Genomic DNA, 27,281 nt, shown 5'->3' with positions numbered 1-27,281 from the left:
TTTCACAATGGGCATCACAATCTTCTTGTTAGAACATTCCAACAATCATCGTAAAAATGGGATGAAATTGGGAAACATCATAACACTTTTTCAACATAACTAACATAAGCTCTTTCAAGAAACTGCCCCGATTTCCCAAATTTTTTCCACCCTAATTATGATTCTCTCAAAAGTGATGCATCTAATCCGATAAACTTGGTCATCTACCACAGTCCCGTACTTGAAATTCAAGGAAATTTTGTCGAACTTCTAGGGGTTGTATCTCAGCCATCTTGGATATTTTATATACCTGGACAACTTTTGGTTAAACGACTTATTTTGATGAGTTCTTCCTTCTGTCAAAAAAAAGTCTCTCCTTTGAAAATACCCTGTATTTTCAACCACCTGGAGGTTTCATTGTGATAGCGAAAAACGTGTAGTCGTTAAATTATTGTACTTATCCTAGTGAAAGCAGTCATGTAGGTAATTTGGTTTTTAGTTAAATTACCTATCGGCAGCATCAATTCAATATTCGAGATTTCTTTGTTGAAACGTTTAGAATGGCAACAGATAATAATATGTATTAAAGAAAGTTACATTTTTCGTTTCCTGAAACAAACAAGCTTCCGCAAAAACCGGAAGTATTCAAGTAACAAAAGTTAAACGTTTTCTTTTCAAATAATTCTTTAATTCTCCCTTTCTTCAAAATTCCAGAATACCTACTGCATATTCAGTGTGCATATCGGGTTAACTCTGACGATGTGAATTCTACTGTACAGGGTAGGCAAAATTGGTGATACCTGAACTAAGTACAAAGTTCAGGTATCACCAATTTTGCTCTTCTAAAACAACGAGATAGAGGAAAATGCATGGCACATTACGGTCGTCATTTTTCGAGAGACTATAATAATGCCATCAACTGCATTCCTCTATCTTCTTTTGTTTTCGAGTTATAGGCCAGAATTTAAATTTGGGCGATTTCGACTTTAGTCATTATCTCCTTTTCTGTTTGAGCTAGAATATTGAAAGATGTTTGACCTTTCCTGCTTTTAACTATTTTTCATAAGAATTCTATAACTCATGAACTGATAACTTTTTACCTAATGTATAGCATTGAAATTGTCATCAAGTCAACTATATAACCATGCAAAGATATACTTGGTGTACCATTCGAAATAAGACTATAGTAGCCTGTTTTGGGCATAACCGAAAGTTGCAGAGGTCTGAAGATATTTTAGATCATTGTCGAAACCCTCAACATGCAAATTTTCAGCACAAATTTATTATTTATTTTCCATTAACCTCTTATAGACCATTGCAGTTAATCAAAGTGTATAACTCTTAGGACAACTCATTTATAAAATAAAGATAATTACATGAGCCATGAAAAAATACTGAAGAGATCGTGTGAAATTTTCGAATATTTCAGACAGAAAACAAGATGAAGCTCGCGAAATATTTGAAACATACATAATTTTCCAGTAACTCCTATTTAGCTGAAAAACTAATAGATAGCTAAAACCTGTTTCTGATATATCATTATCGAAAAAAAGTGTTCGAAAGTCCTTAAACAATTTTATTCCATTTTGACGTTTGAAGAAGACATTTTTCAATCCATAAAAACAAGGGTAAGTTGACGTTTATCCATTCGGTGAAATACAAATTTATCTACTCCTATTAATTTATATATTCATTATTCAAATGCTTTTGAGCAATTAATAGTATATGTAAACAAACAACGTGAGTTATAATAACTCACTACTATAACTCACTATAATAAATCAGAAAAGATTTACGAAGCGGCTCTGTGCTTTTTCTACAAGCCGGTTGGCCGAAAGGGAACAGTCCATTATTGATATTGAGGGGAGGAATGTCACTTGAATAATTTTGACGTTTTCAAATTAAGTTGATAACTAATTATTGTGAATATTTTGCTCGAAAGAATTAATTCAGATAATGAAGATGAATTATTATGTACACCTCCAGAAGTAAGACGAGCGGCTAATATTACCATACAGAATTTATCGCCCGAAAATTTAAACTAAAATTTTTATAGTACTGTTGTAGGTCACTATTGAGACTTGTCAATAAAGTTCTTTCTCTGTACTTGTATCTTAGTATTTATTGTTAAAGTCGTAGATAAAGTATAGTATTCAACTTGCGGTAATGGTCATAACTCACTTGATGAATTACAGCACTCGCCTACGGCTCGCGCTGCAAACTTCATCTGCGTGAGTTATGACCTACATTACCGCTCGTTAAATAATATACTATTTTTAACTCAAAAGTGAAATAAAATAACATGTTCCTCTTGTTGCTATGGATTGAATAATGCCCTAAATAGCGAATCAAAGCGACACCTTTCATGTCGTTTCATAAATTAGATAATTCTCTGGAAAGTGTTATCATTTGAATCCTACTCAAAATGGAACAAAATTTTGTATACAACACGAGTATTATGAATGTTTGTTCATTCGAAGAAATAACCCTTCGGGTTCGTACGTTAAACTTTCTTCTCATGAATAAACATTCATTTAACTCACTTGTTGTAAAAATAACTATGATCTACTCTTCTATGAAGAAACCTAATATTCTCTGTGAAATATCCTGTTATAATTTTTTGTATTATAAATGGGTATTCTGGTGTTCTACTAAAGAATGTTTTCTAGAGATGCAATCACATAAGGATTATCCGCTATCTTATCTTAAATCAATCAATCAGGATAGTGAGGAGAGTAAAACGTCACAACTCGACCATTCTTCTTTTGTGACCTGTTACAGCCCATTCACAAAAAGGAAATCACAGTCAAACTGCCCACAACGTCCGGAACGAGATTAAGAACTTACCTCAAGTGAGAATATTTTTGCTACACAAAATCCATTGAGCTAATGAATGAGCTCTTTGTTATTATAGGATCAACCCAGAAAAAAATGAATACGTGAACTGAGAGTGTGCGTGATTTCTTACCTGGTTGTGTTGGTTTTGTTCGGCCATCGCCTTTTCTTTGGCCTGTCTTTTGCACTTGTACCTGTGATTCTGGAACCATATTTTCACCTGTAACAACAAAGAGGGGTTATTGAACGCCTGAAAAAACAGAAACGTATGGTTCGATAAATTAAATCGGAATCTGATACGACTATTCCAACGGAATGGGTTCTTTTGAAAACCACACTCCTGGAAATATAATAGCTCTATTCGAAGTGTGAGGGTTGAATTGATATAGTTCAACCAGACAGAGGAGTCTCTTTCAAGTTAAAGATTAAGTAATCTTCTTAAATCCTCAAAGGCGAATCGAAGGCAAAGTGCTAACATTGAATAACGTGATCATAATCTATGTGTTTCCTTGAGCATTGACATTCATAAGTAACTTGTGATTTATGAGCCATTATTTTTTTATGGCCTACCAAATATTCACATATCACTCGTGATTAATGAGCCATTATTCACTGGTCTATGAAATTCCATTGTAAAAACCACAGACATACAGACGTTAATGGTCACAAACACAGAAAACTCTAGTGGGAGCTACTAAGACCCGGATAGAGGCGGTCTCTGAACATAGAGTCTGTGAAAAGCCTGTGTGTTCTAATCACATATTAGGCCTGTTCTGGTTCGCTTTTAGGATGGTTCCAGAACGGTTCAAAACAGTCGAACATTTATTTATTCAGCGTAAGCTCGCGCGTAGCATGTGTGAAGCTTCCCATAGCATTGCTGCTCCACTGCTTTGAACCGATTCGGAACCGCCTAAAGGGCGAACCAAAACAAAGCCATTATATGGCTATATCATTCACTTGAACGATTTACCAAACATCATCTGCGTGAATGATAACCATCATATTGAATGCTCCTTCTATTATACATGGTGATTTACTACGATTAGTGCGATGGCCTATTAGACTATTAATATGGAGAACAAATCACAATTTTGACCTGAATATTTGGATGTTGGGGTTTTCGAAAATGCCTACCACTTTCTTTATTTCAAATGACACACCCAGTATAGCTTTGCATCATTGGATAGCTGATTTGATGGCAATTTCATACAGTATGCCATACGTTGGACAAAAACTCAATAGTTTATGAGTTATTGGGATTCTTATGGAAAAATGGTGAAAACTTATTTTTTTTTCTGAAAAATCTTTACCATTTTCAATGTTGCTATTATGTAGTATTAAGCCAACACTGTTTGCCGAAACTGTACAGGGTGATTATGACACGAGCATCAAGTTGGACAAATCGAGTTCATCAAAAATCAAGAAACTTTTGATAATTTCAGTCGATTCTAAGTAAAAAAAAAGTGTTATCAAGGAAAAGGAAAAACAGCAACTTCGATCTACTTGATGAGTCTGTGACTAATGCGGAAACCACAGAAGGAATCTAAAATTTGATGTTCCAATAAACAATTTTGAAATTTCATAAACCTTATGTTGCTGGGGTTATTCATAAAAAAATCATAAAAATAAAAATTCAAAATTATTTGAAGGAAAATCCAATTCTTGTTTACTTCTGTGGTTTCCGCCATAGACTAATAAAGCAGTTCGAAATTGCTGTTTTCCCTTAGCATGACATCCGCCCACTAGCTAAACTCAAATTCGAAGATAATAATAATTCCTGATAAAGTATTGAAGAATCACAAAAATCTTTAGACGCTAAAATACGATGATTGAGTTACGATTGCACAGGCTGGACAATATTCGTTGTCCCTTTGGAGAGATCTCGAGAACTATAAAAGCCCTAAGAAAACGGATGACACATTTTCGCTCTTTTTCAAAGAAATGAAGAATGGTGAAAACCGTAGCCTCCTACGATTCTTCGTTTTTGAGTTATTATCAAAAAATGAGATTTTTTCGAGAAGTTCTCAACTTTTTTGTCATTGAAGTTACAGATCTTAAACTTGAACCTTCTTAGGCACTTTTATACGCAGAATCTACTGAAAAAAGGTTTTTTCTTTCAATTTAAAGATAACAAATCCAATAAAAGTTTGCATTTAAAAAACGAAGGTTTTTTTAATTTGAGATATAAAAATTTTTGAAATATATCTAGATTCAAATTTTGTGAAAATTGGTGAAAAGCATATAGAAAGAATAACATTGCCGGAAGAAGACTGCTCTTGTTATAGGAAGTTTTTTTTTCTGTGCTCGTCAAAAGTTAAAACCATAGAAATATTGAGAAAAAAGGTTTTTGACCATTTTCTATGATTTATATTGATACAAACCATATGATGTTATATATTTTGGAAATCAGTTAAAATTAAGCTTTCAAAAAATTGCACAGAAATCTAGTGTTCCCATTTAAAAAAACATTACTTTGGGTCATAGCCTCGTAATTACAGATTCTGCTAAAAAGGCAAGCACGCCACTGGATTTTACTTAAAAAAGTGCCTGTATAATGGTTTAATTTCAGAGTTCTATCATCAGTATTAGCGGAGATATAAATTAATTTCGAAATCGCCATTTTTTTAATTTTCGCTTATAACTCGAAAACAAAAGAAGGTGGCCAAAAATTACTACTACTCTTGTTAGTTTATCAGAAAAAGAGAACGAGAATGGGGTATCTGATTTTGTCTATCTCCAATGGTTTAAAAGCTGTAGTGCTAAAACATCGAAATTTGCCCACCCTGTACATTCGGAATTCAATTAACCTGTTTGAGCGTCTTAATTTTAAGTTACTGGTTGTCGGGAAACGATTAATTCAACCACAGTATAGACACCAACTATGGTTGGTTATGGCTATGGTTATGTCTATATGGTTGGTGTCTATACTGTGATTTAACTCTTGTGTTCCTTCTGAGTTCTGGTAAACACATAATTAATAAAAGATTATGGGGTGATTGTATTAAATGTCAGCTTGCCAACGATCCCACACATGTTATATGTTTCCATTTTAAAAACGCGGGTTAGATGGGTCTCAATTTTACTGCCACAAAATGGGGGTATTCAGAAATCAATTGACGGTTTTCAGCGTTATTATTTTGAGTTATTGGTATTAGAAATATTAATTTTATTACGGACTTATGTCCAACCCTCTATAATACAGTCTCAAGAAAGCGAAAATATTATCATCTTATATCCGGTGCGGATATCGCAGATTCAAATATTCCTATTCATTGAGCGAACCTTTGGCTTCCTCAACAAATTACTAGCCCCCCAAATCAATAACCGCAAACTTCAAAAGCAGTTGTGGGGAATGCGGGTACGATGTGCGTACGGTTCACCAGACCCATTGTGTACGGGGCCCCAACGGTGTTCCCGAAACCGACAAGTGTTCCTAGTGAAAAAGGATGCTGCGCGTAGATTCATGCTACTTTACACTTTATTGGGGCATAATTGGGGAAGAATCCAAACCTCTTTATTATCCTCTAATAGGGGTGGTTGGTTATTTTTATGCGTTAGTAGGATTTATGCTTGTTGATTTCTCTGAATGGATCTGAGGTTGGATTAGAATTATGATTTATGGATTTGTGGGAATTTAGAAATTGCTAGTTTGGGGCGGAAATATATGGGTTTTGAAGGGGCATAACTTCGGATCACGAGGAAACTGGAAAGCGTAGATTCAGGGGCCAATTATGTATATTGAATTTACCATCTCAATTGTGTTGTCGATTCTGAGTTCTTACGCTATTTATTTATTTACTTAGAATTACATATAGGGATTCAAACAGAACAGGTCCAAAACAGAATCAGCATCTTGCTGTCATGCTGTCGTAAGAACTTTGAATAAACGAAGAGGAATCGCTTTATTCTTTTCAAACTATAATATTATAGTTGCATTCTTTTTTTCAGCATAGGTATACTCCAGATAATTTAAATAACCATCAGTTTGGTTTTGAAAACAACCGCTTCTCTAAAGAAAATTGCCTGTATCATCTCAATTTGATCTGAAAAATTATTTGAAAGGAACAAATAGCAGGCATATTGTGGTATACCTACTCCATTCACTTTTATTTTAGCACCCGGTTATGAAGCTTGTCAAAACATTTTTGGGTTTTAAATCAACGCTATGTTGCCCGTTCTACGTAAAAGTTTCTGTTATTACGTATTTTATCAGAATGTCGAATCTCTTCGGAAAATATGAGACGAACATAATTGAAGTTCGTACAAACTGATTGAAGGCATACCAATTCCAGTTATTTGCATGGAAAATACAAGAGACCAGTATAATATCATAATATGCACTAGGTTGAGGAGAGTTAATGTTCGTTATCTTCTTTGGCTGAAGTTTGAATACGTTACATCAGTTGTCGATTTCAAAAATATTAACCCGAAAATGGAATGCATATGATGCAGTGGTTGGGAATGGGTATCTCCCGAAGGAATAAACAGATAATTACAAAAATGTTAATTCCTTCAACAAAAATCATCTTTCATCAATATAAGTAAAAGAAATTAAAGGATGTTTCAAGTCCAGATGAACTTCACCTTTGAGCAAAAATTTCACATGAATAAACAATTAACAGGACAACTGGCGCGTATTTGTGGCTGTTCATCTTAATACATTGATATAATAATACTAATTAGGTATTTATTGCTACCTTAAGACAATGTATAGGACAAGTCAAATTAAAAATAGAAAAATTAATTTTCGGGAACTTATTCTACAATGACATTCATCGAAAATCCTGTAGTGAACTTTTCGCATTAATTCACTCAAACATATTAAAATTCTCAAATGCCACCACTTTGTTGGGTCTCCCAGTAGAAGGAAATTTTTTGTCATTCTCTTCATTCACAATCTTTTTGATTTTGGAAATATACAGCTGAATTTTAAGTCGTTTAGTTTCAGATGAAACATTATACAAATTCATTCACATTGAATATGTTTCGCTACCGTCTGACGTATTGTGGACTTTAGAATATCAGGGTATAACTATTTGAATGAGCGGACCTGAATTCTAAATAGCACTTCCTGTCTCTTTTTTCGATCACTTTCGGCATTTTCGTAATAAAATTGATATTAGTTGTGGCAACGGCGTTATGACATTAACGACATTTCACGAGTGCCAACCTTACTCCGTTCTAGTTACAAAAACTTGAGAAAATTATTCCATGGCCAACTGACTGCTAAAATAAATGTGAATGGAGTATACCTACACCTACAAGATATTCTACATTCTTTTCCTGCTTCCCTAGATATAAACAATGAGGAATAGGCATTTCAAGAGTGTATTAATCGGAAAGTCCATGGAAAAAAAAACATATAAACCTTTCGGTGATGGCCTCTATTTCAGTTATTCGATAAATCTAGTACCTATCGTGCATTCAAAAAGATTACTCGTCAAGTAGGCTATGGAAATTTGAAAGTTGAGATTCTTTGTCTGAACGTAAATCTCAGCTTCTGTTGTACCATTTCAACTACTTATTCTAGATTGTTGTTGTATTGCATTTTTGAATCCTACTTCAGAAAATATGTAGAAGGCGTGTGGAAATATTCTATTGATAAATGTTTCAGCGACTTCAGGATCGAACCCCCAATGTTGCTGTAAATTTATCAATATTTTCAAAGTATTATTTCGCAATGTGCTGGCAATGTTTTTTATAATTACTGAAACAAAAAAAACTTTTTCACATAAGTGAATGTACAAAAAATATAACACCTTGATTCATACAAGATTCCTGTCTTTGGCGTATGAAAATTTTGAATAGCTTTTGAAATTTTTACCAATATCCACAGAATGTTTGAATTCTTGCTATACAGGGTGAGTCATTGACTCGTACAAAATATTTCAACAGTAGATTCTTGAGATAAAAAAAACACTTTTTTTCTTTACCATTTTTTTCGAATCGGCTTAAAAGATACAGGCTATTGAAAGACCACAAAAAAATGTTAATTTTAATTTTATCTCATAAACGGTTTTTTGGAATGAAATGAATTTAGGAATATATTTTTTCATTTGTTCTATTAATCTTTTTCTAACACAAGATATCACCCATGTCTTCCAGTTTTCTTATTATGATCATATACCATAAAAATAGGTACCAAAAATCCGAAGAACCCAACTCTTAAAACTAAGTTGGACGCTATGTAAAAGTACCTATTATTCATATTTTCTCGTATAATTTTTTTTTCGAGTAATTTGATGTTCAAAAATCAAAAAGTAGCTGTGAAATATGAAATATTGGGTACTCTGACCGAATGCAACTCTTTTTAAAAGATCCACAGATGTGTAGTGTCACATATTCTGAAGGTAATTATATGTTTTCAGGGGTGGCACAGCTCATTATGAAAAATGGCTATATCTTTTTATTAGGGCCGAATCGGACAAAATGGTATAAGAAAAAAGTGTCTGTTTTGACCTAAAGAATCAACTGTTAAAATATTTGTACGATTCAAAGACTTACCTGTATAACTCAATAAAAAAAAAAGTTTTTCGCACATAGAAAGAAATCATTATTGAATCTGCTATAATAACTTATTCTTGGAAAAGTGCTTCTGCCCAAAAAATTACGATACAACAGGAAATTTGAGTTACATCTTTGTCAAAAAAAATTATCCATGTGCTCCAAAAATCATGAGAAACATTCGATGACGCATCTATCCGGGAATACTATATCCAAAAAACAGATTGAACAAATTCCTTCATTTGGCGTCTTGCCACAAAAAAGAGTGGTAAGTGATGTAATTTCAAAAATCGAATAACTCGAAAACCGAGGTAGGTACTTCAACTGAAAATAAAGCATGCATTTCTGAACCGCTAAAACTTCTTCTATCCTCCAGGTATCCATTCATTACGCCACAACCTGTATAAGACATTGCCATCAATGTTTACATATATTTTTATATTAGGAACATGAAGTGATTGAAGAAAGTCATTACGTTCAGTCCCAGAACATCAATCTCCCAAATTTCATAGCCTACGTGACGGCGAATTTTTTAAACGCACGATATGTTATGTTTTTTTTTTTTAATTTTGCTTATTGAAACAAAAGAAAAGGTGGAAAATAAGCACTCTAAACACTTTAAAACAAAATTTGCGTGGAAACGTATCACAATAAATGATAATTATTTCTTGGATGCCGCGACATATTTTTTGTTGCTTGCAGTGATGATGTAAGAAACACTCATCCACGAGTAGTCTCTGCGTAGAACCTAAACGGTAGTTAGTTAGTGTAGAGTGTGTCAATAGCCACCACATATGCAACATGGAAGCCCTATTATCTACCTGAATGATGTGTTTGCACATTCTCGACTTCACCGTATGACAGCAATTTTAATTACCAAGTCTGGAGGTACTCAATGGGTGACGGTGAATGAGGGTGCACTTCAGCAGATGATGTTCTTTCCCAACTTCTGCGATATCGGGGAAATGGCGCAAAAGAGAAAATTTTCCAGAGAGATGCGAACTTACATTCACGTTTTGTATGACGACTGCACCAGCGTGTTCATTCAAGTATAATGTAGGTATGTATATCTATTTGTGAGAACATACATACAGAGTGAGCCATTGGAAACGAATCAGCGGCTCTGTAGGTCAGCAGAATTATATAAAAACTGTCAAACACGTCGATTTTTTTATTCTAGGGGTACTTCTAAGATCAAATACAAAACCGTATCGTTTCAACCCTTAGTGTTACAACCCCAACCCCTTTATTTGGAATATGGAAGATATAAGGTTAGTGATAGCTCATTTGAAAGGCCTCTCTATTTCAGCATATTAAATTATTTTTAGTCCAATTTATTGGTTTTCGAGACATTTAAATCTAAATTTTGTACAGAAGTGGTCATTTCGTTGAACATGCTGTGAATCAATCCAATTTTCAGTTATACTATGATGTTGACGATAATCCTTAAGTGCTATATACCTGACAGCAAAATATTACATACTTTCTGTTCCTTTTATTAACAATTAAGGTAAAAATAGTAAATAGTATATTCATCGGCAGAAAGAATTGAAATAATTTCTTTATTTTTCAAAAATAACCAGAATGGAAACCAAACAGCAGATTTATCATGAAAATTGCAGAATAAATGAGTGAAAACTCGATTGATTTACACAGCATGCTTGAAGAGAAGGCCGACGTTTTTAAAAATTTAAACATAATATACGAATATTTTGAAAAATAATGTATAAAATGACAAAAAATTAGATATGGTGAGCTCGTAATAGAAAGGCATTTCACATGAGATCACTTAACCACATCTTCCCTATTCTATTCAAAATATTTGGGTTGGGGTTTTTAACACTAAGGCTTGAAGCAATACGGATTTGAATTTGATCTTAGAAGTTCTTTCCCTGAAATCAAAAATCGACAGGTCCGAGAGTTTTTATATTTATCATAGTTTTCGATGGCCCAGTCACTGTATAGATCCTGGTGCTATCCTAGATCTTGATCGTTCAGCTTTTGACTGGTGTCCTTATTACTCTAATCAGGTATCTCTTTCTGGCAGAGAAATAAACTTGGACTGGAAGTTCACTTCCATCCCAGAAAATTAGGAAATAACGAGAATTTCTATGACCACTTCATACATGTGTGCCTGCACAGCCGTCTTTATTCGAAAAAGTGTTTGAACATGCTGTAGTACTAGTATACAGTGAGTCTTTGACTCGTACAAACATTTAACAGTAGATTTCTGAGATAAAGGCTGAAAGATACAGGCTGTTGAAAACCATAAAAATATGTTATTTTTAGTTGTTATACAGGGTGATTCATAACTATTGGGACATAGGCTAAGGGCAGATTGTTTGGACCAAAATATGGCGATAGGACCAAATATACCTCAATAAAATATTGCTGTGGAAAAAAATAGAGGGCGTTAAAGTTGAATTTTTTATAAGAGGACTGAATATTATTTTCTTCGAAGTTCGAAAGTCCTTTATTAAAATAATTAAAAAAGGCATAGAAGACGAAGGAGGCCATGTAGAACATTTAATTTAAGTTTATTCTGTTTATGTTATATTGTTTTTAATTATAGTTTATCGTCGAAATAAATGAATAAGATAAATAAATCGTTACTTCAAATCCTTTTCCGATGCTCTGAACTGTTAAATTGTGTTTTTCTTAAAAACGGATGAAAAATTATACAGTGAAATTATTAGCAAAAAACGAAAAAAAAATTCAACTTTAACGCCCTCTATCTTTTTCCACAGCAATATTTTATTGAGGTATATTTGGTCCAATCGCCATATATTTTGGTCCAAACAATTTGCCCTTAGCCTATGTCCAAATAGTTATGAATCACCCTGTAAAGGGTTTTATCAAATGAAATGAATTTCGGAATATAGTTTTTCATTCACTTACTGAATGTTTTTCGAGCACAAGATATCACCCACGTCTTCCAGTTTTCTCATTATGACCATTACGTACCATAAAAATACCAAAAATTCAAAGAACCCAACTCTTGAAACTAAGTTGGACATTATATCTAATGAATATTTGAACATTTTATAAAATAAAAGTATTCTTCATATTCTTTTGTATAATGTGCAGTTTTCGAGTAATGTGATGTTCAAAAGTGAAAAAGTATCTGTGAAATTGGAAAAATTGGGTACTTTTCCTGAATACAACTCTGTTCACGATCCAGAGATGTGTAGTATAACATATTCAGCTAATAGTTCTGAAGGTAATTTTATTTATCCAGGGGTGGCATAGCTCGTTATGAATGATTATATCTCTTTATCAGGGCCGAATCGGAAAAATGGTATAGAAAAAAGGGTTTCTTTTTTTAAATAGGGTATATATTAAAAACAAAAATAAAAGTCACTATTAAATAGTTCAAATGACCTACTTAAAAAAATCTTCGACTACGCTACTGAATTCTAAATAAAAAAGTAACTGTAGAATGTAACATTTGTGTTTTCGATATTGCTGAAACTTTACGAAATAGAGATATCAATTGAAAGAGCCTAAAAATGACTTTTCACTCATAACTTTCAACCAGAAGAAGATACAAGGGATGCTTTTTTCACCATCAACCATCAATCGAGGAAACCTTCCATCCATTCGATTCTTCCCTAGCTCTTACGGTTACAGAGCTGCCATTCAATCCCATCGAATTTTGGCCATCCTGTACAATTTTTTAGCTGTCGGACTTCATTTACTGCTTGGTCTATTTACATGCCCAGATTTTTGTTACAAAAAGCTTCCCTTGCACCCTTGGACCAAACGCCTCCGCTGCCGCCGGTAAAATTTAACTAGCCGATGCGATGATGCCACACATCAACCCTCCGCGAATATTTCATTTTCCTTTCAACTCATAAACGAAATTTTTTCCTCAGTGCAACCTACAATATCCAAGAACCAAGAACACTTGTCCGCGTATTGCTCGACGCTGTATGGATCCCTTTCCGCTGAAGCACCACTCTCCTCCACGGCACTCCAACGACGAGGTAACTTGAAGGGCCGAATAGGAGGAATTAATTCCACCCTGGATGTTTCCACAACGTCGCTGCACCCCGTTCCGGGGACGGAGTAATTAAATCGCAATTAATTGTCAAAGCAAGTCGCGTTGCCCATCCAGCCAAGCAGCCAGCACTGCAATATTGCACAGCGCCCCCCACAGCTCTCCGGGAGACCTCTCGAAACGCATCGAATTAAATTAAATGAGACAACCGTAAATATTCGAATACCATCGCGCCATGGTAACGAAATCGCTGGGATGGATAATATCGATAACTGGATTATTTCGCGGTTTCTACGTACCTATCCAGCATTCCTCTAATATTTGACATTGCCTTGCCAGACAAGTTATTACGTTTCATCTGTTCGACAACTGCTGATAGGTATTCCACTCACCTGCTCATCAGAGGAGGCAAGAGAGGCTAAGCCTCCGCATACAGCGGAGACCGGAGTACCAAAATTCATAATAGACAAAAATGTTAGTGATTTGTAGGGCTGGGTGACAGTAAACAATCCTTTTCGATTGGCCGACGTTTCGAGCAAATTTTACTCTTTTTCAAGGCTTAAATAAAATAAAATCACAGTCAAAACAATATCACAAATACAAATGACAACGATGGTCAATAAACGATACAACAAGAAATGATGAAGGCGAACACATCAAACTGAAAGCAAAAACTCACCGAATTGATGAGATTGAAATACACCCTTCACAGGGAGGTAGGTGAGACATACAATTTCCTCTTCTCTATATTAATCATTTAAAATCGTCTACTATTTAGACCCGAACATTTTCAGAAAGATTACGATTTTAAATGATTAATATAGAGAAGAGGAAATTGTATGTCTCACCTACCTCCCTGTGAAGGGTGTATTTCAATCTCATCAATTCGGTGAGTTTTTGCTTTCAGTTTGATGTGTTCGCCTTCATCATTTCTTGTTGTATCGTTTATTGACCATCGTTGTCATTTGTATTTGTGATATTGTTTTGACTGTGATTTTATTTTATTTAAGCCTTGAAAAAGAGTAAAATTTGCTCGAAACGTCGGCCAATCGAAAAGGATTGTTTACTGTCACCCAGCCCTACAAACCACTAACATTTTCGTCTATAGAATTAGAAGGGTACGAAAGAATATGTCGAAAATTCATAATGGTAGGCAAAATTCATTGTCTGCTGAGGGCATCTCGCAAACTGAAAGAGCTAGAAGAAAACGGATGACACATTTCCGAGATATTTTTCAGATAAACAAAGAAGAGTGAAAACCGTAGCCTCCTACGATTCGTTTTTGAGTTATTTGCAAAAACTGAGATTTTGACGATTTCGAAAAGTTCTCATAACTTTTTTGTCTTTGGAGTTACTCAAAATAATCTGAAACTTGAACCTTCTTAGGCACTTTTATACTGAGAAAATATTTTTTCCAATTCTAAGATAACAAATTCAATAAAAGTTCGCATTTAAAAAAACAAAAGTTCGCCTTATGATTCGAAATGAAAAAATATTTTTAGCTGGTCAGTGGATTCTACGTAAAAGAGTGCCTCTAGAAGGTTCAAGTGTCAGATCTGTAACTTCAAAGACATAAAAGTTATAAGAACTTTCCTAAATCGTCAAAATCTCATTTTTTGCTAATAACTCAAAAACGAAGAATCGTTAAAGCTACGGTTTTCATTCTTTGTTTCTCTGAAAAGTAGCTCAGTAATGTGTCATCCGTCTCCTTCTAGCTCTTATAGTTCTCGAAATCACCTCAGTAGACAACGAATTTTGCCCACCCTGTAAAATTTACAGGGTTTCGATGTAATTGAATGGCAGCTCTGTAATCGTGAGTCGTGAGAACTAGATAAAAATGGATGGCTCGTTTCCGACCTCGATTTTTGAGAGATTGACGAAGGCCAAAACCGCATCCCTCTATCTTCTTTTGTTTTCAAGTTATGAGTGGCAACTCATTTTTCGACTCTTTGAATTGGTGCTTCTATTTCGTAAAATTTCAGTGATATCGAAAAACCAATGTTACATTCTAAAGACACTTTTTTTATGTAGAATGCAGTGGCGTATAGTCTTATAATTTTTTTTTTCATTATGTTCGCTCTCTGTAATATAATTTTTTTTTTATACATTTTTGTAGATTCTGCTAGTTAAACATAATCTTCTTTTGTCAAAATTACCAAAAAAAAATATAGCCGTTCACGAATATGGTTTTTCCTCAAAAACTATCCTTTCAGAAAGTAGAATAGAAGATTCTCGAAGTTTCAGGTACAAACATAATCGATAATATTTTTTCATTACCACGTTTTCAAATTTTGTACTGAAAAGTGGTGAATAGAAAGAAAATACTCTAAGATTTGAATTAAAATTTTAGAAATGAATTTAAGTTTGAAAAAAGACCCTGGCTTACTATTTTTTCTTCAAAAATTTTAAAGTCGATGGCCACTGTACTTGCTGAAGACAAGGTATTCAACGTGAAATAATCCATTTTTACCAAATCTCGCTCAAATATCGAGTTATACATTCAACGTATCTCGAAAACGAAATATAATTCCGGACACAGGACTAAAGGGCGTTCAAGCCCTTTTTTAGATACTTATGTTGTCAAACAAAAATAAATGGTATGATTGAGTATGATTCGTTTGAGTGAAAGAGATCGTATTGAATTTTTAATGATCGGTTTTGGCACAGCCTTCTCAAACACGAAATAAAGACGGCTGTGGTTATGGATATGGTGATCGTGTTAGAAGTCAAGTGTACAATAAATCTCAATAAATATTTTCGATGGACCGCATCCTGAATGAAATCCTATATCAGGTTCAAGAGTTGCTAAAACTACACCGTTTTTATGCAACCGGGATGGTCAAAAATTCACATTGCATTCAAAAAATGAAATTTTTGGTCACAACATAATTCGAAAACTAAAGGGCAAATATTTTTTCAGAATTCCAGTGAATTCTAGACAGACAAGGTTCAGATTCATAACTTCAAAGACAAAAAAGTTACACGAACTTTACAGAACAGTCAAAATCTCAATTTTTGAACTCAAAAACGAAGTACGAAAGAGTCAACGGTTTTCAACAAGGTGTCGTTTGTTTTGATCTGGCTCTTCTAGTTCCCGAGAGCCCCTCACTGCACATAAAATTTGGGACATCCTCTAGGTACTTGGTTGCAAAGTTTTACAAATATTCTTTCTTTTCGTTTTAAAATATATTTTCTTGGTTCCATAATTTATCCCAACCTTGTAATTATCATTGCTGATTCTTAATGCTGGGATTGTCTAACAGTTTTTCATAAAACTTGATTGATTGCCCGATCAACGATTTGACAGTTACTCTAATTTGTAAAACTAAATCACTGAAACCATTTCATTTCTGAATATATTGAAGAAGTAGCAATTGAGAATAATTGAATGAGCGTATGAACATCATAATTTGATGCTAGAATGATATTCTGAATGATCATGACTGAATTATCGATTGAAAACAAATTTACGTCTATTCGTCAATCAAGCGTTGATTCCCCGATCAAGCTTTAAGAACCCAGGATAAGATTATTATTATTAATTGAAATAATTTACCCGAATCTAAACTTAAAAAAAGTTCTGTGAAATTCAACACGACTAGATCCCCATAGATAAACCATAACACCCCATGCCAAACATCAATTCGTAACACCCTCATGATAATTAGGTACGATAGACTCCGCCACCATTTTGTTCACGACCAATTTAATTCGAACGATAGACAACTGACCCTATTCTCGAATTGTATCGAGTTTAAATTGGAAGTGACAACAAAAGCGGGTTCTTTGTAGGGTGAGTTTGTGCTTGTTCTGCGCTCATCATGTAACAGACGGGAGAATTTTCGAGTGGCGGATGCTTCTTCCTCTTTTCAATGCGACCGTTAACACCTTCGAGTATCAGAAGAATTCTGCAATATTTCTCGAAAAAAATTTCAGGATTTCCCTTAATTCCGTACCGAATTTGTTCGTTGAATATGGCGAATATCGTAGTATTCTTTAATTTTATACGTTGTTCGAATATTCAGTGTCGGGGTGGCAAATCGGTTAAACAATGACAAAATTTTTTCAAACTGATTTTTGTTCGTCAAAATTGAAAACACTCCTGTTATTACTGATATACAGGATGAGACTCTGACTCGTACAAAAACACTTTTTTCCTATAACATTTTTTCCGATTCGGCTCTGATAAAAAATAAAGCCATTTTTCATGATAAGCTCTGCCACCCATGGAAAAACAAAATTACCTTCAGAATAACAAGCTAAATCTGTGACACTATACACAACTGTAGATCTCTCGAACGGAGTTGTATATTTACCCAAAGTACCCAATTTTTCTAATTTCAGAGATACTTTTTATTCTTTGAACATAAAATTACTCGAAAACAACACATTATACGAGAATATATGAAGAATACTCTTATTTTATAAAACGTTCAAATATTCATTAGATCAGTAGTTTCCAACTAGTGGTCCGTGGACCACCAGTGGTCCGCAGAAGCCTAAATATGGTCCGCGAACTTAGAACATGGAACTTATCGTCCGCGAATGACAGTTTTTTATTTAAAATGTAACCGCTGCTCTCAGACCAAACTGTTCAATAGATGGCGGCGTTAGTGAACAAATATATTCATTTTTGAAGATAACCTTCGAGCTTTTATTTGTAAATATTTTATTTGTAAATTGTTATTATACGTAAAAATTTCCAAAAAGATGGAATCGATTGAGTAATCGTCAAGACCGAACGGCTGCACCGAGCTCCATAAAATTTTCAGATTTATCATTAGAGTGGTTGCCCTTTCAGAATTTGTATAACAATTCCATCTACGGTTATTGTTATTGAGAGATAATCGACTCGAAAGATGACTATCGAAGAATTTCCAAAAGGATGGAATCTATTAAATAATCGTCAGCCGAGAATTCTTTGGAGAATTCTCTACCAAATTTTGGTAAGAAAACGGTAGAGATTATTTTGTATGCAACTGAACAGTGAATTCTACCGAAAGTGCGTATGTAACGGTAAAGAATTCACGGCGCATGAATTCTCGAGTAAATTCTCTAGATAATTCTCGGCTGTTGCAAACGGGCTTAAGCCTAGACCTTTTTCAAGCATAAAAAAATATTGCGTTACTAAAAACGAACAATAACTCATTAGAAGTGTCAGTGTGGAGTTTGAGGTCAAAAAAGTAAACTTTCAAAAGATAAGATGTGTGCCGAAATTATGAAAATCGAAAAATTGTCGTCGAATTGGACTAAAACGGATGTCTGAAGCATTGAATATTTCATACGAACACGTTCATCATATAGTTCACGTCAATTTGGACATGAGAAAAATTGCTGCAAAATAGAACCCCAAATGTTTGAATGTTGACCAAAAGCGTGCAAGGCTTCTACCCTCGCGTTCGATCTGTGCTCGATTTGAAAACGATGTAGACTTTTTAAATCGAATTGTTACTATGGATGAGACTTGGGTACATTTCTACACGTTCCAGAAACAAAGCAACAATCGATGGCGACAATGGCGACAAGATCTAAGAAGTTTCGTATCCAAAAATTTTGTGGAAAAGTTCTTGCTTCAGTTTTTTGGGATTGCCACGAAGAAATCATGATTGATTTTTTGGGTCAGGGTAGAACAATAACCGAAGATTACTATTCGACATTACTGACCACTCTACGGGAAAAATTAAAGAGAAAAGACGCGGAAAGCTATCCAAAGGTGTTTTGTTTTTGCTGATGGACATCGCTTCTGCACACAAATCTCATGTTGCCATGCAAAAAATTCGTGATTTATGGCTTGAATAACTAGAACACTTCCTTTATTCACCAGATTTGGCTCCATCCGACTCTTTCCTCAACTGAAAAAAAAGTTTAAAAGGTGGTAAATTTTCTTTCAACGAGGAGGTAATGAAAGCTGTGGAGGTCTGGTTTGCAGAGCAAGAAGTAACATTTTTTTTTTAAGGTCTAGGGACGTTACTAGTGCGCTGTAATAAATGTATCCAATTAAGAGGAGAATATATGTTGAGTAATAAAATATTTTGACCTTGAAATTTTGTTTGTTTCTATAGTAGGCTAAGAATTTTTCAATATATCCTTGTATGTATAAGTTTTCAGAGAAAGAACTCCCATTTGTGATGCCATAGTCATCGAGAAATATTTCATTGTGGACCAACTGATCCGTCAACGGTGTAGCAAAGTTTGCTATCGCAAAAAATGATCTCTGATACCGCACCCTAACAAACAGAATGTTAATCGTTCGTCCATTTTGAAAAGTCTGCACCACACCACGACAGCTGGTGATACCATACTATCACAATAGCCACTTGAGAATCTGTTCAATGACAAAAAGAGGAGTGCCCTCCATTACACCAGAATTGTAGTGTGCGAAACCTCTCGAGCGTTAAAAAGGTTTACCGTTCAGTGTACGTCAAAAATCGTACAATGGCGAAAAAAATCATGATGCATAAGAAAAATTATCTCCTCCGTACGAGTCCATCGATAGATAAAGGTCTGCAGAAATATTAGACGTTTGATGGTCCAAATAACGAAGTATTTTAAAATAATTCTCAATATTTTCCTCATTGTATGTACAGGCTGGGCAAATTTCGATGTTTTAGCATTACAGCTTTTAAACCAGTGGAGATAGACAAAAATTCTGATACCCCATTCACGTTCCCTTGTTCTGAGAAACTAACAAGAGTAGTACTTAGTCATTTTTGGCCTCCTTCTTTTGTTTTCGAGTTATAAGCGAAAATTGGAAAAATAAATTTATTTCGAAATCGCCATTTTTCCAAATTTCGCTTATAACTCGAAAAAAAAAGAAGGTGGCCAAAAATGACTATACCTACTACTCTTGTTAGTTTCTCAGAAAAAGAGAACGAGAATGGGGTATCAGATTTTGTCTTTCTCCTGTGGTTTGAAAGCTGTAGCGCTGAAACATCGAAATTTGCCCACCCTGTACACTGTACAGTATCTCGTTATGACTTTCTCTGCTTGATACTCGGCCAGCAAGGGGCCTTTTAATTTAATTCGATACTAGGATATATTGGAAAATTTTTAGCCAAACAAAATTTCAATGTTGCAATATTTTATTACTCAACATATTCTCCCCTTAATTGGATACATTTATTAAAGAGAACCTGTAACGTCTCAAGACCTTTAAAAAAATGTTTCTTCTTGCTCTGCAAGCCAGACCTCTACAGCTTTTATTACCTTCTCGTTAGAAGCAAATTTACAATCTCTTGAACTTTTTTTAAGTTGAGGAAAGATATGATAGTCGGATGGAGCCAAATCTGGTGAATAAGGGGGGTGTTCTAATAATTCAAACCCTATAGATCACGAATTTTTTGCATGGCAACATGGGAATTGTGTGCAGGCGTTGTCCTGCATAAACAAAACGCCATTGGATAGCTTTCCGCGTCTTTTCTCTTTGATTTTTTCCCGTAGAGTGGTCAGTAATGTCGAATAGTAATCTCCGGTTATTGTTCTACCTTTATCCAAAAAATCAATCATGATTACTCCATGGCAATCACAAAAAAGTGAAGCAAGAACTTTTCCAGCAGATTTTTGGACACGAAACTTCTTAGGTCTTGGAGAACCAGAGTGTCGCCATTCCATTGATTGTTGCTTTCTTTCTGGATCGTAGAAATATCCAAGTCTCATCCATAGTAACAATTCGGCTTAAGAAGTCTACATCGTTTTCAAATCGAGCGCAGATCGAACGCGATGCTTTTATCTTTGCACGCTTTTGGTCAACATTCAAACATTTGGGGATCCATTTTGCAGCAATTTTTCTCATGCCCAAATTGACGTGAACTATATGATGAACGCTTCAGATATTCTGTTTTAGCCCAATTCGACGGTCTGATAAAATCATGTCATGAACTGCATCGATATTTTCGGGGACTGACACAGAAACTGGTCTTCCCGATCGGTCATCATCTTTAATGGAAAATTTACTTCTTTTGAAGCTTGCAGTCACGGTTCACGGTCGCATACGAAGGACATTGATAAAACCTTAGCAAAAAACTTTGCTTTCCGACTGGAGTATAAGTATAGGTATCTAATATTTAATTAGTTTGATTTAACGGCATCCTTTTCATTTTTTCTCTTTTTTGTCGTCTTGACAAGAAGACAAATATGTATGTATCCTGTAGTTGATTTGAAATTTTAAAATTTAAATCTATAAATACACCATGAGTGTGTGCATGTGGAGTACCCATCTATTAATCATTGAAAGAAAAAGTCTTTGACTCGTACAAATATTATAACAGTAGATTCTTGAGGTTAAAAAAAACACTTCGAACAACGAAGCACAAGGCTGGTTGTTTTGAAGCCTTGTAAACTAAATAGTTTACAAGGCTACATCCTACATTGGAAAATTCCAAAGTAGGAAAGAAAGGATAGTCAAGCAGAGTTATAATGGAGCAAATCGAGTTATTCAAAGTCAAAACATCTATGGCTAACTTTCCACGTCTATTGAATGCCAGAGGGATCAATTTTTCGGAGCAGTTTACTATTTTCTTCAGGTAGGTAGGTATATATGGAAATCAGAATAATGGGATAACGATGATGATGGGGATAAAAAAAATCAGACCGACTGGTTTATGGAATTCAAGAACGTTTTAAAATTTCCTTTCAAAAGTCGGTCTCCCATTTTTCATCCGGGAATATTTCTGAATCTCATCATGATTTCCATCCAATAATGCTCGTTGCTGTATCAATATTATCATAGCGCTTGGGGGAACGCTATCCAAACAAGCCGTCCCGTATACTCAATAGACTCCAAGTAAACATATTTCCCACTGCCGACGTATATAGAGCGTTATAATCCCTCGGGATTATCGCGGGGTAGTCCATTAAACTTCCGTAGAATATAGCTATTAAACTGGGATTATTCTGGATTATGATAATTGACCGATGTTTTCCAGACAATTCGCAGGACCGCTCAACGTCTGGCCAAAATATTAATCCTGCTATGTACATAATTTAATATTTCGAAACATCAATATCAGTGCCGAGCTTTATTTGATTTCCACTGTTCCAGTGGTAGAAACATCAATATCAGTATAACGAGCTTTACTGCCGTTTTTGTGTCGGAGTGACAAGACGAAGAATTTTGGAACACCCTGTATATCACAAACCAAGTTTTTTTTTACACGAAACTCATTCTCCGGATCTCAGTGATCTATTTTTAAAATTTCAGCTTCTCAAATTTTTTACGCCTATAATTGGATCTTGGATCCATGTTTTTATGGCAATTTTTTGTACCATTATTCTAGACAGGGATAGTCTTTGACCCGTACAAATATTCAGTAAATTTTTGAGGTCAAAAGAAACCCTTTATTCCTATATCATTTTTTCCGATTCGGCCCTGATAAAAAGATTACTGGCTGAATCTGTGACACTACACATCTGTGGATATTTTAGACAGAATTGTATTCAGCCAAAGTATCCAATTTTTCGAATTACAGAGATACTTTTTTATTGTTGAACATCAAATTACACGAAAACAGCGTATTATACGAGAAAATATGAAGAATACTTTTATTTTACAGAAAGTTCAAATATTCATTAGATAGCGTCCAACTTAGTTTCAAGTGTTGGTTTCTGTGAATTTTTTCATGGTACTATAAGTAATGGTAATACTTATAGGTTATGAGTATAATGAGAAAACTGGAAGACGTGAGTGATATCTTCTGTGAGAAAAAGATTAATCAAATAAGTGAAACTATACCTACTCCAAAATTCATTTCATTCGATAAAACCGTTCGTAAAAATAAAGTTTTTTTTTTATGGTTATTCAACAACGATTATTTCAAACCGAGCCGATTCGGAAAATATGGTAAAGGAAAAAAGTGTTTCTTTTGACCTTAAGAATCTACATTTAAAATATCTGAAAGAGTCAAAGACTCACCCCGTATAGTAAATTTACCAATTACTTTTGTTAGTATATTATTGCTTCCATAGACTAATTACATAATTATCACTCTACCCATATGATTGCTTCGAATGAGAAGATGGAATAGACTATTCAAAGGCAATTTCAACCGTTTTTAGAAACAGAATGCTATGGAGACAGAGTTTTTAAGCTCCCGATTCTCCCGAACACTCAAAATTTTTTGCACTATTGTGAAAAAAAAATTATAAAATATAAGTATATTTACCTGTATCTACATTTTTATCTAATACATATTTTCTGAATGCTAAATCTATCCTGAATTAGATTATACAGGGTGTAAACCAATATTTGCGACTAAATTCAACAGTGATTCGTTGTCGAAAAATAGTGTGGGTCTCTTTTTTTTACCGGTCTCTGGATAGATATAGCTCCCTAAAGATAGCACCGGAAAGGCAATTCTTAATTTTTTTCTTAGTTCAATAAATACTTGCCAAATTACGAAAGTTTTCCCTCGTTAACATAAAGAATTTCATCAGACCATAAACAAACAAGGTCAATCAATTTCAATTTTAAATTTCTTGGGGCAATTTCTACTTAATTCATTTAAAACTATCCTTAGCTAATTAATGCGCAGGATCAGTCTTTGACTTGTATACAGGGTGGACAAAATTGGTGAACCTGAACTACAACTTTTTCAACCCAACGAAATAGAGGAAAATGCATGGCACATTACGGTCGTCTTTTTTCGAGAAACTAATAATTCCATCAACTGCATTACTCTTTCTTCTTTTGTTTTCGAGTTATGGGTCAAAATTAAAATTTCAACTTTTGTCATTAGGTATCTCCGTTTCTGTTTAAGCTAGGATGTTGAAATGAAAACATTACATAGACAACAATTTTTTGGTAACAATCCAGAGGCATACTATGATTTTTTTCAACAAGTGTATTTGCTGAGCTATAACATGAAGATGTCTTTTTCTTATAAAAACAATAGTTCAAAATGACTTAGAAAGACATAGAGGGTGATGTATGACATATTTCCGAACAGTAACAAAATGGCGATTCTTTCTAAGTCATTTTAAACTACTGTTTTCATAAGAAAAAACACAACTTTATGTTATAGCTCAGCAAATAAACCTGCTGAAAAAAAATCATAGTAAGCCACTAGATTGCTGCAAAAAAAGTGTCTCCATAATGTTTTCATTTTAACATCCTAGCACAAACAGAAACGGAGATAATGTCCAAAGTTTAAATCGAACAAATTTAAATTTTCGCCTATAACTCAAAAACAAAAGAAGATAGAGGAATGCAGTTGATGGCATTATTAGTCTCTCGAAAGAAGACAACGACATGAATGGCACATTCATTTTCCTCTACCTCGTTATGGGTTAAAAAGTTGTAGTTCAGGTACCTATCACCAATTTTGCCCACCCTGTACATATATGTAATATTTTAACAGGAGGCGTAGATTCTTGAGGTCAGTAGAAAGACTTTTCTTCTTTACCATTCTTTCCTATTGGCGATTCAGCCTAGATAAAAAGATATAAATAATCAATTTAAGAAGTTTTCATAACGAGCTATGCCACCTCTGAAAAAACAATATTCCCTTCAGATTAAGCTAAAATCTATAATACTAGAATACCACACATATTTGGATCTTAAAAACAGAGTTGCATTCAGTCACAAAGAGAAAGAAGTGAAAGAACCCAATTTTTCGAATTTCCATTTCATTTTCTTGTATGTCAAATTATTATTATTATTATTATTGTGCAAAATGGTCGTATGTCAAATATTCATTAGAATACTTTTAAAAGTTGGGTTCTTCGAATTTCCGGTATTTTTGTGTTTGTGTTATGCAATGGTCAAAATAAAGAGTCGAAGATGTGGGTATAGAATTTCGTGTTCGTTTTCATCAATGAAAAACCATTTTCCGAAAATCATTGCATTCCATGAAATCTTTTGTGAGATTGAGATATAGGTAATTGAAAATTACAATTTTCATAAATTTGTAACAGATTTTCAACCGGAGCTAAATTGGAAAAAATAGTAGAGGTGAAAGTGTTTCTTTCGACGCCATGAATCTTCTGTTAAAATTTTTTTACCTACTCATCTTGTAAGTATATTATAATTAAGAATTGATTATTCAGAGAATAAGGAAAAAAATTCTCACTTTTTTATTTTGCTCAATGAATAAGTCACAAAATCCAGTGACCAGCTTATCTGTTTATGTGAAACACACTGTACACCTAAAGTGCACATTTATTAGGTTGGCATCAGTGGAGCAATAGCAGGGGGTATCTCAATAACTTTATTAAGGATAAATCTTACCTGTGTAGGAGTGAGATGTATCAAAGATGCTAAATGTTCTCTTTCGGGCGCTGAAAGGTATTTCTGCTGTTTGAACCTCCTCTCCAACTCATACACCTAAAACGAAATTTCAGAATTAAAGATAAATCCATCTGCACCGGGTAAATTGGCACTATCGCAAATTTTCGCACAAAAAAACATGAAACTCCGACGGAATACGTTTTGTTGCCAGAAATATGCCGAGAAACCCTCAATTTTACCCTCCACTCTAAATTTTATCACTTTCTATAGTTGTTAACGGGATGGGCAGATCCCGCAGCTTTTTGGGAGGGATTTCCAAGTTCCTACCTGTGCCTGCGTGAATAGGACACGCCTTTTTCGCCTTTGTGCCAGGGGAAACTGCATGGGCTTCGAATCGGTTACAGCGCACGCGCCCAAACCTGGCATTCCTGCGTTGAGGCCGTGACCCATGTTTGCTGATGCAGCTGTTGTGCCCATCAATCTTGATACTGTAACAAAATCCGATTCTAATTATTTCATGTCAATGGACTACCACTCGTACATTCAATAGCAGAGAACATTGACAGGAATATGAATATTTCTTTCAAAAATGGAAAAATCAATCGATTGTTGGCTTTGATTACAATCCATTTTTACCTCAAATAATAGATATTAGTTATAAATATGGGTATGAACTGCATGGTGTCTCGGATTTATGCATTTTGAAAAGTAAGTATCTAAATATTTACCAACTCGTAGAATTGGTGAGATATGGTAGGTATTTATACATTCACTTTTATAGAAGCACCCGGTTGGCCATAATTCCACATTCCTCAGTGATGTTTGTCACAACATTTTTGGGTATTAAATCAGCGCTATTTTGATGTGTGTGAAGTTGGCCCACCTCTTTTCGATTTTCGAAACAAAATTTTGTTCTGAATTGTGCTAGGTTTGTGCTGTTTTGTGTCGAAAACTCTTTTTCAATTCCGTACGGTTCTCCAGATATTCCAGCACTTTAAAAAAATTGGGTTTTATGGCCGATTTTTGCGGTTCGAATTTTTGCGAAATTTCCTCTTGTTTCCCGAAAAATGGAAAATGAAAAAAAAGTTAGCCCAGCACTTTTGTTTTTTGTTCGTAAAAACGAGTGGAATAATTTGTGCTGAACGATGCCGTAAATATTTTATTGTATTTAGTTAACGAAAACATGTGAAAAAAATTGTGCTACATGTGTACTAACTTGTGCCGTTGAAATTTTCACGAAAATTTTTCTAGATATTTTTGTTTTGTTTCGGATATCTTCAGAATCGTATGGAAGTGAAAATACTTCCAATGGCACAAACCTAGCACAAATTTTTAATTTTTTTCACATTTTCTCGTATAATAATATTAATAATGCATCGTTTTTTTTTGAGTATCTAGATACAATATTAAATAACATTAGGGATGATGTGTACCTACTATTTAGAGTATTTAGCTTGTTTTTCTGAAGAGTCATTATAAACGTTCTGTGTTTGTTAACTTGCCAACGTTCAAACGTTCAGAAAAAATGGCATTTATTTAGCTTATGTTTGATTCTGGTAACTCTGATTAAATAAACAGCGATAATGAATGAACATAATATATGGGAAATGAATAACAGAGCTAATATGGGTGGTTACAGGGTAAATTCGTTATTACTTATCGGAAATGAATTTTTTTCGTTTTTTGCTAATAATTTCACTGTATATTTTTTCATCCGTTTTTAAGAAAAACATAATTGAA

General features: G+C 34.3%; 1 protein-coding gene across 1 annotated transcript in view; it reads right to left on the bottom strand.

Moving 5' to 3' along the window:
* Positions 1-27,281, bottom strand: part of LOC123308486 (homeobox protein Nkx-2.1) — a 57,364-nt gene that overhangs the window by 9,363 nt on the left and 20,720 nt on the right. The window contains exons 4-6 of the mRNA XM_044891151.1: positions 25,869-26,029; positions 25,542-25,637; positions 2,948-3,034 (exon numbers count right to left, since the gene is read on the bottom strand). Coding sequence (XP_044747086.1) covers positions 2,948-3,034; positions 25,542-25,637; positions 25,869-26,029 — 344 coding nt within the window. The remainder of the gene's footprint in view (positions 1-2,947; positions 3,035-25,541; positions 25,638-25,868; positions 26,030-27,281) is intronic.

This window comes from Coccinella septempunctata, chromosome 2 (genome assembly GCF_907165205.1).
Source record: "Coccinella septempunctata chromosome 2, icCocSept1.1, whole genome shotgun sequence".
Taxonomy (NCBI): Eukaryota; Metazoa; Arthropoda; class Insecta; order Coleoptera; family Coccinellidae; genus Coccinella; species Coccinella septempunctata.
Note: the sequence above shows the minus strand (reverse complement) of the source record. Positions and strands in the feature narration are given on the sequence as shown.